Source organism: Medicago truncatula, chromosome 4 (genome assembly GCF_003473485.1).
Source record: "Medicago truncatula cultivar Jemalong A17 chromosome 4, MtrunA17r5.0-ANR, whole genome shotgun sequence".
Classification (NCBI taxonomy): Eukaryota; Viridiplantae; Streptophyta; class Magnoliopsida; order Fabales; family Fabaceae; genus Medicago; species Medicago truncatula.
Window position 1 is genome coordinate 45,991,281 of NC_053045.1, and position 16,848 is coordinate 46,008,128.

Consider the following 16,848-nt stretch of genomic DNA (forward strand, 5'->3'; position numbering starts at 1 on the left):
TCCTTTTAAGTCCTTCAATAATTTTTCTTAAACCTCCCCTAATATTTTCTATCGACAAATTTAGTCCCCAGTCCTTAAAGGTTATACACATGGCAGTGTATAGAGGGTCTAAAAATAAAAAAGGACGAACTTATAGTGACAAAAAATTTGTTAAAATAAGTTTTTGATTGTTATAAATATATCATTTTTCATTTGTAATCTCTTTATAGTATAACTTATTTAAATGGTGAAGATCAAATTTATTGTCGAAAAAATATTTGAAGGATCATCGTTTAGAAAATAAATAAATTAGAGGGACAAAATATGAAAAATGGTATCATTTAAATTAAAAAATAACATAATACATAAATACAATGAAATACAATAAAAAAATTCGCATATGATCGTCTTTCCGTTGGTAATAATAATATAATAATCTATAACTTTATGTTTGGCTTGACTTATTTTGTATTAAAAACTACTTTGAAAGTAAAGATAAAGATATCAGATTTAAAAATAGAATTAAGGTTTACTTTTCTCACAATTATTGTTATGAGTATCTGTTACCTTAAAATATATTGTTTTTATGGAATGATAGTTTTTTTTTTTTTTTTTTTTTTTTTTTTTTTTTTTTTTGTAAATCAAAGCATCTCTGTGAACAACGTCATATATTAATTCCTTAATGTAAGAAAAAAATTATTTAAGAGATAGATCTCTTACAACAACAACAACAAAATTTTCATTCTCATATGTTAGGATTGAATTTTGAACCAAATGATTAAAAGACTTAACTATCTATCATTTATGTCACATTATTTGGTGCAATGGTAGAATTTAACTTAAATACTTAATATTTCATCTGTCCTAAAATTATTGACCTACTTACTTGGTCATCCCAAAATTATAAATGAAAGAGAGATAAATATTTTTACTAAAGTGTCATTATCATGTATTGATCTAATTGTAAGTATCATAAATACAAAGTATAAAAAATATCCAAAATTATAAATGAAAGAGAGATAAATATTTTTACTAAAGTGCCCTATCATGTATTGATCTAATTGTAAGTATCATAAATACAAAGTATAAAAAATATCCAAAATTATAAATAAAATAGAGATAAATATTTTTACTAAAGTGCCCTTATCATGTATTGATCTACTTGTAAGTATCATAAATACAAAGTATAAAAAATATTGAATTTAGAGAGATGTTAGTAATATTAATTAGAATGTAATTGAAAAGAAAGTAATTAATCTTCTTAATTTGCTTATCTTTTTTACAGTACATTTTTTAAAACCAGATACATATAAGAAACTTTCGAAAAAGTAGTTGAAAGAACTTGCCAAATCTAGTAGAAAATCTTTGTAAAATTTATCTATTTTTTACTATCTCAATCCAAAAATATTGTTTGACCTACTTTTTGTACGGTAAGCTAACAACATTTTCAAAACATTAAAATCGATTATCTTCTTCTTCAAGTAGTTGACAGTTAAACACAGCAAGATTTTCTTGTTTCACAAGGACTCTCTCTTGTCTCAAATTCTCAATCTTTTTCCTGTTAAGATGCATACAATTGTAGCATCCCTTGTTCCATTCTTCTTAGTATTCCACATTCTAGTACCAGTGTCTTCTTCAGATTCTTTGATCCAACATAATAATATTAATACCAATAATACCCTTCTTCAGTGTCTTTCTCTCTATTCAGAATCTTCTAATCCAATCTCAGAAGTTACCTATTTCCCAAACACACCTTCATATTCACCCACCTTAAACTCCTACATCAGAAACCTTAGATTCAACTCATCCACTACTCCAAAACCAGTTTTCATTCTAACCCCATCTCACATCTCTCACATCCAAGCATCAATCATATGCTGCAAAAAATTCAACCTTGAAATCAGAATACGAAGTGGTGGTCATGACTATGATGGTCTTTCTTATGTATCAGAAAAACCCTTCATTGTTCTTGACATGTTCTTGCTTAGATCAGTGGTTATTGACTTAAAAGATGAATCTTTGTGGGTTGAATCAGGTGCTACAATTGGTGAAGTTTATTATAGGATTTCTGAGATTAGTAGTGTTCATGGTTTTCCAGCTGGGGTTTGTCCTACTGTTGGTGTTGGTGGACATTTTAGTGGTGGGGGGTATGGTAACATGATGAGAAAATTTGGGTTATCTGTTGATAATATTTTGGATGCTAAGATTGTTGATGTTGATGGAAGAGTGCTTGATAGGGAATCAATGGGGGAAGATGTTTTTTGGGCTATTAGAGGTGGTGGTGGAGCTAGTTTTGGTGTTATTGTTTCTTGGAAGATTAAGTTGGTTTCTGTGCCGGAGATCGTAACTGTTTTTAGAGTTGAAAAAACATTGGAACAAGGTGGTGGTGATATTGTTCATCAATGGCAATATGTTGCTGATAAGATACATGATGGGTTGTTTATTAGAGTTGTTGTTAGTCCTGCGAAGAGAAAGGGGAAGAAGACAATTAAGGCTAAGTTTAATGCTTTGTTTCTTGGTAATGCATATGAGTTGCTTGATGTGATGAATGAGAGTTTTCCTGAATTGGGCTTGATTGGTGAACAATGTATTGAAATGAGTTGGATTGATTCAGTGTTGTTTTGGTATAACTATCCGGTAGGGACTTTGACTGATATTTTACTTGAAAGACATTCATCAAAAGAGAAATTCTTGAAGAGGAAATCAGATTATGTGCAGAAGCCGATTTCAAAAATTGGGTTTGATGGTATATGGAAGAAGATGATTGAACTAGGAAAGGTTTCACTCACATTCAATCCTTATGGTGGGAAAATGGGTGAGATTTCTGAGATGGCAACACCATTCCCACATAGAGCAGGTAACATATATAAAATTCAGTATTCAGTTAACTGGAAAGAAGAAAGTAATGATGTTGCGAATCAATATTTGGATCGGATTCGAAAGCTTTATGATTACATGACACCTTATGTGTCAGATTCACCAAGAAGTTCATATGTGAACTATAGAGATGTTGATATAGGTGTCAATGGAGATGGGGATGTTAGTTATGAAAAAGCTAGTATTTGGGGTAAAAAGTATTTCAAAGGAAACTTTGATAGGCTTGTAGAGGTTAAAACTGCAATTGATCCAAGTAATTTTTTCAAATATGAACAAAGTATTCCATCACTTGCATCTGAGACTAGTATAATGGCAGAATACAGGCAGCCATCAAAGGGTGTATCATTATAGGAGGTATCTAGAAGCATGTTAATATCATGGAAAACTAGTTCAGACCCAGATTGAACATTAAAGTATGTCAGAATATTTGATTGGTTAGAAGTTAGTACATTATACATTCTCAAATTGTATCTTCCCTGCTTTGAGGGACTTAGTTCATCTGAGTTGTAAGTTGAGATGGCCAATGATGTATAGATTAAGAATTTGGTGTTGTAGGCTTGTAGCTAATGCCATTAGGCTGTAGATTGATACTTTAAGCAAGATGATATTCTAATATAATTTATTGAAAGTTTTAGAAAACTTGTTTAGTTTGTTTTGACTAAAACATGTATGCTCATGTTGTCTCATTTGTTTTAGAAAAATTAAAGAGTAGGGTGATATAAGATTCCCTCATTTCAAGTAACAACATAATTGCCACTTGAAATGATTCAAGTTCTATTTAATTAGATCAACTTTTTAGTTCTTTCTTTGGTAAATATCATATTCACTAATCACATCATATATATGTTATCTTCTTTTGATTATTTGTGCACATCAAATATTTTTTAACAAAACAATCTACTGTATATCAAGTTTTAACAAGTTGCAATGGTCATCTATCATAATGTTTATTGAGATATTTTATACGATGAATGATATATCAAAGTATAGTCATCAATATTTTTTTTGAAGAAACTAATTTATTCAAAACACAAAGAATCCTAACGAACACAAAAAATGCTAGATTAGGAATCTTAAAGTAACAACATATAAAGGAAGGCCTAATAACAAATAGCCCCTCAACATCAAAACAACATAAACTCCCTAAAAAACCTCCTTAGTTTCCAGCTTCATAAATAGAAGAGGAAATTTGGAAACAATAAATAACAGGAACTGGAAGCACACAGTACCAAAGCAACCTTCCTAAACAAAAAATCCCCACACTTGCTGACCACAGCCGAAGCACAACCCTGCTGCCATGACAGCAGCCTCACCAAAAACAAGGCAAAAGGAAGACAACCTGCTACAGACGCACAGGACAGCAGCCCCTACGAGTGACAGAATTCAACCATAGCCTAAACAATAACAAAAAAACAGCAGCAAACACGTGCAGTCGACGAACAAACATCGCCTCAATAAGCATTCCCGAGAGCTCCAACACCATTCATAAAACATACATGCCGAAATATTAAATCTCCCTAATAACCACTTCCATGATATAACCTTAACCTCCTCCACTAACTCATCCCACATAGTTTATCTCGTTATTGAAATTACAACCATTTATCGTCCTCCAAATGACCCAAATCACAACCTCCCAAATCAACCGCAACCCCTTTCGGTTTTTATTTTTTATTTTTTTTATTTATGAATAGGACCTCCACTCCAACACTCCCAATGAAGAAACCCATAAAAAAACATAACTACCACCAAAAACCACCACTAGCCACCGCAAAAACCAGCACTACCACCACCACCAAAACTACCAATAACCACCACAAAAAACACCATAAATCCTCACCAAAAACCATCACCATCTACCACTAGCATCACCACCAAAAACTAACACCAGCCACCACGAGCATCACCGCCAAAAAACCACCACGAGTACCACCACAAAAAACCCAGTATCAACACCACCATAGAAACCACCGCGAACCACCACAACCCAACACAACGAAAAATCCATCAAAACCATATCAGATCACCACGTGACCGATCCATCACTGCCCACGTTGCGAGCAAACAAAACCTACATCCACCGCCAAGAAAGAAAACGGATCTGATATCAACCACCACATACCAAAAAGACAAACACAAGTCATCGGTGTTGAACGGCCGGAGAACCAGACTCCAACACATTTCACGACTCCACAAGAGGTCGACTGCCGAAACCACCGCCAAAACCACCGTACAGGACCATCGATAGATCTGGAGGTAGGTGGTGCAGAGGGCTTAAGCCGCTCGTCGCACCACCATAAACGGCTTCTACATGGTAAGAAGATAGATTGGATTATTGGATTCATCAATATTTTAGTTTAATTCGCATTTGGATTTAATTAATATACAAAGTCGGTGTAAATATTTTTTATACAATCAATCAAAATTGTCAAATCATTAAAAATATTTGATTTTAATCTTAAGTACTTTTAAAATCACATGTATAATTGATTGTAATTTGTTGGAAGTTTTTTTATATTGATAATATATCAAAATAAAACTCTTCTTACTTGCAACAATGTATGTTTCTTCTACTCAAACATTTCATCAAACTCTAATACTATTAAATTAAATGAGTTTAATAGAGATATATTGTTGTTGTGTGAGTACAACTCAGTCGGTTACTGTAAGGAAAATAACATGCAAGAATCAGGGTTTGGATATGAGATTCTTCACTTCTCCACACTTAAAATTCGTGAGTCCAGCCATCACTAAACTACTTGATAAAAAAAAATTACATAATTGTTTACGTGTACATCTAATGAGAACTCATATATTATCACACAAATCTATTTTGTAATTGCAATTTAAACAAACATAGCTATAACCAATTTGGTGAATTGTTATTGATGTCAATGTAAAACTAGCGTACACTAACGATGTCTATCCCTTTTTCCTTCTTGAAATAATCAATATATTCTTTTTAAGAAAACAAACCATACAATTATTTAAAAATAGTATTTTCTTTTTGAGATGTTATGAGATATATTTGTAAACCTATTTTATCATACAAATTAGATTTTTAAAATTGTATATTTGGTTCTGTAAAAAAATAAATTATACTAGGCTTAGCTAACTTTTTAGTCCCTTAATACATTTTTGATGTAAAAATTGACTACCTATCCTTAATTAATACATTTAAGTTCATGTCTATCAAATTGACTAAAATATCATCGGTTAAACTTTTAATCTCACTAATTTCGTAGGTTTCATGGTCATTTTTCCAGTGAAATGTGACTTTGCTTTCTTAACTTATCAAGTTACTACAAGTTCACCTTCTTTCAAAGAAAATTACCACAAATTCACCTAAAAAAAGATCACTTTGCTGATGTATGAAAAATGATGTCCCCACATGTTATAGGGCTGAAGAACTATTGTAAAACACCAAAATACCCTCTTGACAGTTAATTGTCGACGCTGATTTGGTATCTTGAATTTGGCAACGAAGAAGATGATGATGATGATGATTTTAGGTTTTCATTTTACTCGGTAGTTAGCTGTCGAAGTTTTCCTCGGCATTAACTACAACTAATTCTTTAATTTCTCGGCAGTTAACTGCCGAGGGGGTAGTATTGGGTTAATGGTGTTCTTTACCCTTGTAATATATGCAATTTTTGGTTTTCGCCCCTATAAAATTTTTCGGTTTGATTTGCACTCTTGTACAATTTTTATTTTTCGAAAAACACCTTTAATAGGTCATTCAAAAACCAAAATTTCTTGAAAAAATTCTAAAAATGACCTATTAAAGGTGTTTTCCAAAAAAATTGTTACAAGGTAAAAAAACACTATTAACCTTTTGGTATTTTACTTGTGTTTTTTAACCTTATAAAACATGTGTGAACAGCAGTTTTCCTAATGTATTATTCCTTCAAAATGGACAATGTGGGTAAGTCTAGAAATTACTAAAAAAAAAAATTACTTGTCACTCATAATTAGATAAAGAAAAACATGAGAAAATCAAAGTTACGAATGTAAGGAACGAACCGATGAAAGGTGTTTCAAAACACTTAACTTTGCTACGAACAACATGGTTGCGCAGTTGTTCATACGTTTCATTCCAACCCAACATAGCCCCAGAAACTAGTTCACTTCTCAATCACTGCTACAACAGAGATCTTCCCAGAGCCATGCAAATCTTGGATACCATGGAAAAACGCGGTGTCTTTGCTGATGCAATAGCGTATTCTGAACTCATCAAGTGTTGTTTAGCTCATAAAGCTGTAAGAGAAGGAAAACGCGTTCATAACCATATATTCTCAAATGGGTATCGCCCAAAAACGTTTTTGATCAATACCCTTCTCAATATGTATGTGAAACTTAATCTTTTGGAAGAAGCACAGATGGTGTTTGATAAAATGCCTGAACGGAATGTTGTTTCGTGGACTACTATGATATCGGCTTATTCTTATGCGAAGCTCAACGATCGAGCTATGAAGCTTTTAGTTTTTATGATTAGGGATGGTGTCATGCCTAATATGTATACCTTTTCGTCTGTTTTGAGAGCGTGTGAGAGGCTATGTGATCTCAAACAGGTGCATTCGGGTATATTGAAAGCGGGGTTGGAGTCGGATGTTTTTGTTAGGAGTGCGCTTATTGATGCTTACTCGAAGTTGGGTGAGTTGTTGGAAGCTGTAGGTGTGTTTCGTGAGATGGTGACTGGAGATTCTGTTGTTTGGAATTCCATTATTGCTGCTTTTGCTCAGCACAGTGATGGGGATGAAGCTTTAGCTTTGTACAAGAGCATGAGGAGAGAAGGGTTTCCAGCTGATCAGTCAACACTCACGAGTGTTTTGAGAGCATGTACTGGTTCATCGTTATTGGAGTTAGGGAGGCAGGTACATGTACATGTGTTGAAGTTTGATCAAGATCTTATTCTTAACAATGCACTTTTAGATATGTATTGTAAGTGTGGTAGTTTGGAAGATGCAAAATTCATTTTCAGTCGGATGGCTGTTAAGGACGTAATCTCATGGAGCACCATGATTTCAGGGTTGGCCCAAAATGGTTTCAGTGTGGAGGCACTCAATTTGTTTGATTCCATGAAAGTCTCGGGTCCAAGACCAAACTATATTACAATTCTTGGGGTTCTGTTTGCATGTAGTCATGCAGGACTAGTAAATGAAGGTTGGGGCTATTTTCGATCAATGAAGAACCTTTACGGGATAGATCCTGGAAGAGAACACTATAGTTGCTTGCTTGATCTTCTTGGAAGAGCAGGGAAGCTTGATGAAATGGTTAAGTTGATTCATGAAATGACCTGCGAGCCGGATGTTGTGACATGGAGGACTCTGCTTGATGCGTGCAGGGCCCAAAGGAATGTAGACTTAGCCACATATGCTGCTAAGGAGATTCTAAAGTTGGATCAACAGGACGCAGGAGCCTATGTATTGTTATCTAATATTTATGCAAATTCAAAAAGGTGGGATGATGTTGCAGAAGTTCGGAGGACTATGAGCGCAAGGGGGATAAGGAAAGAACCTGGATGTAGTTGGATTGAAGTCAATAACCAAATACATGCTTTTATTGTGGGAGATAAATCTCATCCTCAAATAGATGAGATCAATAGAAAGTTAGACGAATATATTCGTAAACTAACTGATGCTGGCTATGTTCCTGACACGAATTTTATGCTAAAAGATCTTGAAGGGGAACAGAGTGAATACTCCCTTCGACACCACAGTGAAAAACTGGCAATTGTTTTTGGTATTATAAGCTTTCCTAGGGAGAAAACTATTAGAATATGGAAGAATCTAAAGATCTGTGGCGATTGTCATATATTTGCGAAACTTATAGCAAAGCTAGAGCAGCGGCACATTGTAATTAGAGACCCTATTCGATATCATCATTTTCAAGATGGGGTCTGCTCATGTGGTGACTATTGGTAGCAGATAAGATGTTCAAGACAGAATCTTTGATTGCCATTACATTCAAAACAGCATAGATGAATCCATTTTGCTTTCAGCAGCAGTGGCGTTTCTAATAGTTAGTATGTGAGTCAGGTTGAATACATTTTTCTTTCGCAATTTCCTTTATTTGCTTGTGTATTTGCCTTTGTAAAAGAAAATTAATCACTATTCTGAGCCTAGTTTTAGCAAATCAATACAAGGGTCAATATCTTTGTATACTGAAAAATAACTAGTTATCCAAACTAGATCCAGCCCAGTAACAGTTTGATGAATCTAGTGAAAGTTAAAGTAGTTTCATTATGAACTAGTAAATCTTTCTTTGATCCTTCTGTTTCTTATACATGTAAATTATTCTTGCAGCTTATGAATTGAAATGTCCAGAAATTTTCAATATTTAAATCCTTTGGGCAGACAAAGGCTCCTTCTAAGGTAAATGCATCTGTTTTGTTGCTAGAATTATTACATATTATTTTCTGCATACTTACACCAGGGTATGTGTATGTCTAATGATAATTTTGTTAACATGTTTTATGGAATTTGAGCCAATTTGTCTTGCTGTTTTTCATTTTAAAGTCACTTGGCTTCTTTGGTATTGGCCTTTTTCCAGCAGCAACACAATTGGCAAGAATTGTGCTTTAATTCCTAGCTACACATTTTGATTTTAGAGGCTTTGACTGGAATGAGGATGAAATATTTATACACAATTGGCATTAATTTTATGGAATTCAGGGTTATAATATTTATACACAATTGGCATTAATTTTATCATCCAGGGTTATAATATTTATACACAAATTTTATTGCAAGAGCAATTTTATATCATAAGTTTATTTTATCCCATATTTTGGTGTTGTGGCATGAAATATTGTACTACTTGAAAATAGAACAAATATATTGAGTTGTGTGATAATATGTGGTGTAGGCCATCTCGAGATTGGCTTTCTCTTTAAAGTGTAAGATACCGATTACCACTGTGGTGTAGGCCATTCTTGACTTAGTTCCAACTAAAAGCTAACATTTTCAGTCAAATCTGGGAAGACTCATGCTAAGCACTGCAATTGATTTTTTTTATTTTAATTACGTGTTTCAACCAGTTTTTTTCCCCAGTAACTCTGCAACCTCTTCCATTTCCCTTCCTTCCTAATTTTATATAGTATGTGCTTTACTTGACATCAACTATGAGGCTGACTCTTTTACACATCCTGCCACCAGTGCTCTTTATTTTACATTTCCATTGCAAAATATGTGAAGATGATCCTGCTTGTGGATGGGAATTTTTTTCTAGGAAATTCACTCCTGCAAGTTGCAGCCGCTGTCCAGGATTGACTACCTAGCCTGCAACACTGGAAATATATCATGACTTGGCTCTGTATCCATATATCGTTTAGAGGTTAGATTTGGGAACCCTTGGTATGATGGATGTTTATTTTGTGATGAGGATGTTGGCTGGGGTAGGTTTAGCAGGCATGTGTCTTGAAAACACTATTTTCACAGTGTGTTGCGATTAAAACTAGTAGCTTGAGTTGATCGCATACCGCAGTTCCAAACACACAATTAGACGGCAGTTACAGAACTTGGAGTGCAGGGCTAATGGATGACATTTTAGTGGGGAATTATCCTGGGAGTTGTTGAGACTTTTGTAGTATTTGACATGCGAACAGAACAGAACAAATGTTCTGTTTTTCTTGGTTTCATCTTTTCAAAGGAACCAAAATGTATTTATTTATTTACCTTATATCCTGATTTATTTAATTTTATCATGTACCCTGCTCTAACTTATCTACCAAAAGCCACACCTACATTTGGCTGGCTTGATGGAGCAAAATCTGGCTGCTGCTGCCTGCTGTTGTGTTGGGTAATTAGATTTAGGAGGGAAAAGTGCTGGTGAGGTTGTCAGGTTGTAGATGATTTTTTATATTGTCTTTAAAGCTCAAAGACCAGATGAGATCTATACAAGTTTTTACGACTCCTGAACCACCGATGAGTTGGCAATATTTTTTAAAATATTTCTATGATAAATGTTATATGGCATTAACTCTTCTCACTTCCAAAATCACCTTAGATGTACACATCTGAAAACAAACACAATTTTTGTGCCGTCCGGATGTGTACTACAAAAATACAGTTTTTCTTAGGTCCGAAAATATGCTTCCAGAGGTTTAATTATAAATGTGGAGAGTGGTTGAACTTGTTTTCTTATGATAATATAGTACTATAAGACTTTCTTATGATAACCCTGCATGTTATTGTATGGATCATTTACAACCGTTACACAGTGCTGAGACATGCAGAACAGTCAGATTTAAAGAGAGTCCCTCAATATTTCAGTTTAGTCAATAAATGTAATGTGAAATATGATTGGAATAAACAATTCATTGCCACAAGTTTGAAAGGTATGGCGGGACTCTGCAGTTTATTCCCCTCTGCACTTGGTTGGGAATATGCTGAACAGAACCAGACTTTGTATAAATATATACGTTAAATTACACCAGAGGTCCTTTAATTAAATAACTTAAAGAACTTCTGATGTAATTTTGCCAAATATATATGATATGTTCACAAAATTCAAGACTTTACTCAGTATTATGTTTTTTTGGTATGAAGTCTTATGGTACTATATTACGAAAGATGAGACATACAATATAGGTCTAGATTTATAAATAGATTGGACTAAGTTGAGCTATTACAAAGTTTAATTTTGATTTATTTGGCATGGACTATCCCACTGCTAAGAACCACAGGTAGTTGCACCCTGTTCTGATATTAATGGCAGTCCTTGTTAAGTAGGTTTGCATTTACTCCTGCCTTGACCGCTGCACACCAAGTTTGAAATGAGAAGCAAGGAAATGAAATATTTACTGCATTTCAGACACTTGCTAAATTTATACTCCACAGTGACAAAACTATGGACACATGTCTTAGACACTCACGAAAATGCAAAATATAGAATTAATTTTTTTGGTTATTTTTTAAATAATTAAAAGAAATTTCATCAAAATAATAATTAAAATAATAAAATGTATAATTAATATTTTGTGAGTGTACCTATAATTTTATGTTTGATCTTGTGACCATATAAGAATAATCCAATAGATATTCAAAATAGTCGATAAATGAAAGAATGATAATATTTTTATAAACTTTCTCTTTGACGGAATGAAAGAAATCTTTATCAATTCATAGTTATCACAAGTATGAGCAATGCACCTATATTGAAAATGACACTTATGTTGGAGTATATTTTTATCTCTTCCTCCATTTGTTCAAATCCCGCTACGACATAGTGCAGATATATAGTCGCTATTTACCAACACTGACATAGTAAACATCAGAATGGTTGGAGAGCTTGTAGAAGCCAGGAAACTCAAATCTGGCGCCAATTATTAGCCCTAAAGAAGAAACAATGTTAAAACCAAATTCATTGCAATTGAAACTTGTTAACAGTCAAGAATCCCATCTCATCACCTCTACCATTTATAAGTTGCATTGAAAACTAAGATTTCCGGGATGAATAAAGAACCTTGACCCTTACTGTAGATTGAAAGAAACTTAGACATCAATGAAAGACTGACAACATGTTAAGCCAATTTTACGGCACGAAATGAAGAAAAATTGATTTTCTTATTCAAATTGATAAGCATATAAGCATCTTCTAACGTGACACCAACAACAATATTTAAACTAGGAGCTTGAGACAGATGGGAGAGTCACCTGGTGACTGATTACAACGATACTGACACATAGAATCATCTTTCCCAATGATTTTCCGACACGAGTGGGATCAGCTAAGTTTTTCAGGTGTGTAAAGGCATGAAACAAGGGGGATGTTTGGGTTACTTAAGCCTTGGTGGGGTCAGACTGGTCTCAAGCTCCAAGAACTTTCATCGAAGATGAGGTGGAGTGGTTGCAGAGGGGAAGAAAATGAGATGACAGATGTGTGAGATTAATACACATTAGTATATGTTAAATAGGAACAACACTGATAGTGCTTACAGAACTTTACCTAAGTTTTGCCTCAAACTTCACATTGAATTAAAACTATTAATATGGACTACAACACATTACTGCTCCATCATAGTCATCAACTATTGGTTATGATCAGATCATTATTTCTTTCTTGTTTGGGTTTCTTGTACCTTGTTGCACCATAACATCATCTATCTTATATCTATTAAAAGGAGAAAGCTTTGTTATGATAACTATTTCTCTCTAGTGTCTATCCAGCCTTTATTTGAAAGAAGAAATATATAAACTGAAATTGCAAGTTTTCAAAAAAGATGGTTTTTGTCATTTCTCTTCTAACACTGAATGCACTTCTTTCTTTCTTTTGACTGGGGATTTATTATGGTGGCTTTTACTTGACTTTGATCATCAAGAATAGTCCCTTATTAGGTAGTATGTCTTCATGTCTGATGTTATGGCAGTATTGTATTTGCTCCTTTATGAAAGTGTTGATTGGATTCAAATCTCATTTAATGTGGAGTAGACACGCCTATATAAGAATGCAAATTGTATATTTTGGGGACTTTGGCAGGTTAATATATGAAACTTATAACTCTTTAATATTTTTCCTTAATTTTTTTATTCAATGCAGAGGCATGTGGTTGATTTTTACATCTCTGACTTCCAATCTGGACTGAGAGCATTGGTTAAAACAGGCTTTGGTGCAAGGGTGACTCCTTATGTTGATGATTCCGTTGTAATTGATGTTAATCCAGAGAATAAAGAAATGTCCCCCGATTTCCTTCGATGGTTGGGGAAGAGAAACCTTTCTAGTGATGATCGTATCATGCAGTTAAAAGAAGGGTATACAGTACTTTCTTTATCTTGTTTAAATAAAAAATACACGAAGAAAATGTAGTTCTTATGAAAGTGGCGGCTACGATGTTTTTGTAGGTACATAAAAGAAGGTAGCACGGTTAGCGTAATGGGAGTTGTTCATAGAAATGACAATGTACTTATGATTGTGCCTCCACCTGAGCCTTTGACGACCGGATGCCAATGAAGGTATTGTTTTGAGATGCGAAGATACATCAAAGATGTGATTCCAGTGTAGTTATCTTCCTATCCCATGAGTGAGTGAGTCTCTCTAGGTTCTATTCTTCTTTGAGAAAACAAATTGATGGTGGTGGTGGTGGTGGTGGTGGTGGTGGGTGGGTGGTGGTTGTTTGTATTTTGTAAGCATATATGTGTTGTTGGTAAGTCAGTGTGATCTTGCTGCCATTTACATCCGTGAATTTCCTTTTGTTTCATACTCAACTCCTCTTTAGTTTGTTGTATAGCTAATGACAATTCTTATTCGTTTATTTTTCCTTTGAGAATTTCAAACTTTTTGAATGGATATTATTTCTTATAGTGACAAGTAAGTAATGTATATTCATTTGATCTTGCTGTTTCGATCTGTTGATTAATGGAATATATCATGCACCATTTTTTATTTTTTTTTATTTTGTATCATCATCTGAACCAATTCTTTTTTCTGGTTATCTTGTTAATTAATACATTTGTTTATTTATTGGTGAATCCGTTTAATATTTGGTTTTACCTTTTATTTTCCTCCGTTCAAAACTGAATGTTATTAAAGAGGAATACCATCAACTTCTAAAGGCGTAATTTTCCTTAACATTCTTATCTTAAGATACACTGTTCCATCTAAACCAAACTTTCTTGTCACCATCAACTTCTAAAGGCAAAATGGGTTCATTCATCCAAATTTTCTCCTTTCTGTTTTGGTTTGCCATTGTCTCATCTCATGCACTGTTTCAACTCCAAACGCTTTCTTCATCATTATGACTCCATGTTTGGTCCCTTAAACTGGTTCAATATCATTGTCTTTGCTGGTCCTCACCACCCTTATGGGAGTGATCTGTTAGATTCATGTGAAAAGAAGCACCATATCATGTTACTAGTTATTGGAAAAATCTCATCCATTAATTTTTTTTATTGTCATATCTAATGGTTTTGCAACGTAATCATTCTAAATTAAGTACCACTTTTTCTTTTGGTAAGAAATTAGGCACCACTCTTAAAGATTTATTTAGAGATAAACTAATCGAATTACACATAGTTTAATTAGAGCTTTTCTTCTCATAACTAGTCCCATGTTTATCATATTGATTGATACTGTGACATGTAATAGGCTTCTATGACATGTGCCTTCCTTTAATAATATGTAAATTTTTTAATCAATAATAAAGAGACGGTTCCAGGCTGATTCATCATATTATTACTATAATATATAATATATAGGGTTAAATATGTTTTTGTCCCTATAAATATAACAACTTTTCGTTTTAGCCCCTCTAAAATTTTCCTTCAAGTTTTAGTTCCTATAAAATTTTCAATCTTTATTTTTGGTCCCCCGTTTAAAGTAAACTCATATGTAGAATTCATATTTTTAAATAAAATTTTGCAGAAAAATGTATAATATTATAAGTATCTCTCCCAAAAAAAATTAGAATTTTTTACCAAAACATGAATTAAATATGAATTTTTATATGTTTGGAGGTAAAAAATTCATATTTAATTCCTGATTTGTTAAAAATTCTAATTTTTTTGGGAGTGATTTTTACAATATTCCATACATTTCTGCACAATTTCATTAAAAAATACAAAATTTTACTTAAAAATAGGGACGAAAAGTAGTGATTGAAAATTTTATAGGGACTAAAACTTGAAGGAAAATTTTAGGGAAACTAAAACGAAAATTTAGTATATTTATAGGGACCAAAAACATATTTTAACCGTAATATATAATATATTGAAGGTAGATAGAAAGATAAAGACCATGTTGTGTTGTGTGTGTGCACCTATAAACATTACACAGTAGAGAAATGGGTGAAGTGAAACGTGTAGAGTGAACAAGGGTGAGTAAGTAATACAAAAAGGCCACGTGGTGCAAGTGACTAACGTGTCCACAAGCCAACAATGGTACCCTACCGTACTTAACAACATTACTAATGACTTTGTTTTGAATGAGAATAATATTATGCTATACTCTATGGATAAAAAGCTTGGTGCAAGTGGTGTGGTTTTGGTGTTAGTATTCTTCAGCTTCACTATAGCTAATGTGAATGGAGATTCAGTTAATGATGAAGATCAGAGTAAGAAATCAGCTTTGTGGGTATGGCAGAGACTAAGAAATGCATATTCTATGTATTCATCAGTTTTCCCAACAAATATTGGACAATATTGGCACATGGTTAAGGCCATTGTCAATCACACTTATGCTTATTTCTTCCCTCCAAATCTAGAGTAAGCTACTAACCTTCTCCATCTCAATATATTTATTTATTTATTTATTTAGTATTCTCATTTCAACCTTGTGCTTTTATTTTCATAGCATATTCTTTGTTACATACCATGCACAAGACACACAAATACTAGCTACTTCATTCATTAATAATTTGTTTTTATAAGTTTTAGGAGAGGAGAAGAGGGTGAAGCAGTGGTAGATAACAATGGAGCAGGGGATAAGGTGAAAGAAGCTTTAGCCAAAAGCCTAGGAACAAGCAAAGCAACGTTGGAGGATGCTGCAAAATCAGCAGCAGATAAGGTCAAGAGGAGTTTGTCTGATGATAGGGAAAAGAAACATCCAAAAGAGCTCTAATTCTATGATGTATAAGAAGAACTAATTAAGATGTTGTATTTGTTTAATGTTATTATATGCATATCTTACTTAAGAAGCAGGATATCTTGTGTAAAGCTTCAATCATTTGTAGGCTTGAATGATCAAATGAGGTCTACACACATGAATTGCAGTTTTGGATGTTAAATTAAGTGTATTTTTGCTTTAGAATTTGAGTGAATTGATTCTAACGACCCGAAGCTAAAGTTTTATTTTAAAATCGATGATACAATCAAAAACTTTAATTTTTTACTTCTAGAATAAATTTTAGTTCAAAGTGTTATTATAAGTCCAATTGAGGGGATCTTGGAACTGTTGGAAAGATTACAAAATTATATCATAACAAATTTAACTATCTCTTTCTAGAGCGAAACTTAATAGTATCAGAAATAAAGAATTGACGAAATAACAATAACCATT

General features: G+C 33.4%; 3 protein-coding genes across 11 annotated transcripts; all 3 read left to right on the plus strand.

Annotated features, from left to right (window-relative positions):
• The first annotated feature begins 1,414 nt into the window (after positions 1-1,414).
• Positions 1,415-3,598, plus strand: LOC25493357 (berberine bridge enzyme-like 8). Its single transcript, XM_013601839.3, has one exon. It carries the CDS (start codon positions 1,546-1,548, stop codon positions 3,205-3,207), a length of 1,662 nt encoding a protein of 553 aa, XP_013457293.1. The 5' UTR covers positions 1,415-1,545; the 3' UTR covers positions 3,208-3,598.
• Positions 3,599-6,822: 3,224 nt separating this feature from the next.
• Positions 6,823-14,232, plus strand: LOC25493359 (pentatricopeptide repeat-containing protein At2g03880, mitochondrial). 8 transcript variants are annotated; one of them, XM_024783085.2, is made up of 5 exons: positions 6,823-8,894; positions 9,162-9,230; positions 10,014-10,191; positions 13,396-13,607; positions 13,698-14,212. In XM_024783085.2, exon 1 carries the CDS (start codon positions 6,882-6,884, stop codon positions 8,778-8,780), a length of 1,899 nt encoding a protein of 632 aa, XP_024638853.1. In that variant the 5' UTR covers positions 6,823-6,881; the 3' UTR covers positions 8,781-8,894; positions 9,162-9,230; positions 10,014-10,191; positions 13,396-13,607; positions 13,698-14,212. The 8 variants fall into 8 exon arrangements, with proteins under 8 accessions (XP_024638853.1, XP_024638854.1, XP_024638856.1 ...); XM_024783086.2 differs by having other exon boundaries at positions 10,087-10,191; XM_024783088.2 differs by having other exon boundaries at positions 6,823-8,885.
• Positions 14,233-15,759: 1,527 nt separating this feature from the next.
• On the plus strand, positions 15,760-16,599 carry LOC25493361 (uncharacterized). 2 transcript variants are annotated; one of them, XM_039833601.1, is made up of 2 exons: positions 15,760-16,055; positions 16,227-16,599. In XM_039833601.1, exons 1-2 carry the CDS (start codon positions 15,790-15,792, stop codon positions 16,408-16,410), a joined length of 450 nt encoding a protein of 149 aa, XP_039689535.1. In that variant the 5' UTR covers positions 15,760-15,789; the 3' UTR covers positions 16,411-16,599. The 2 variants fall into 2 exon arrangements, with proteins under 2 accessions (XP_039689535.1, XP_024638875.2); XM_024783107.2 differs by having other exon boundaries at positions 15,762-16,055; positions 16,221-16,599.
• Positions 16,600-16,848: the final 249 nt, after the last annotated feature.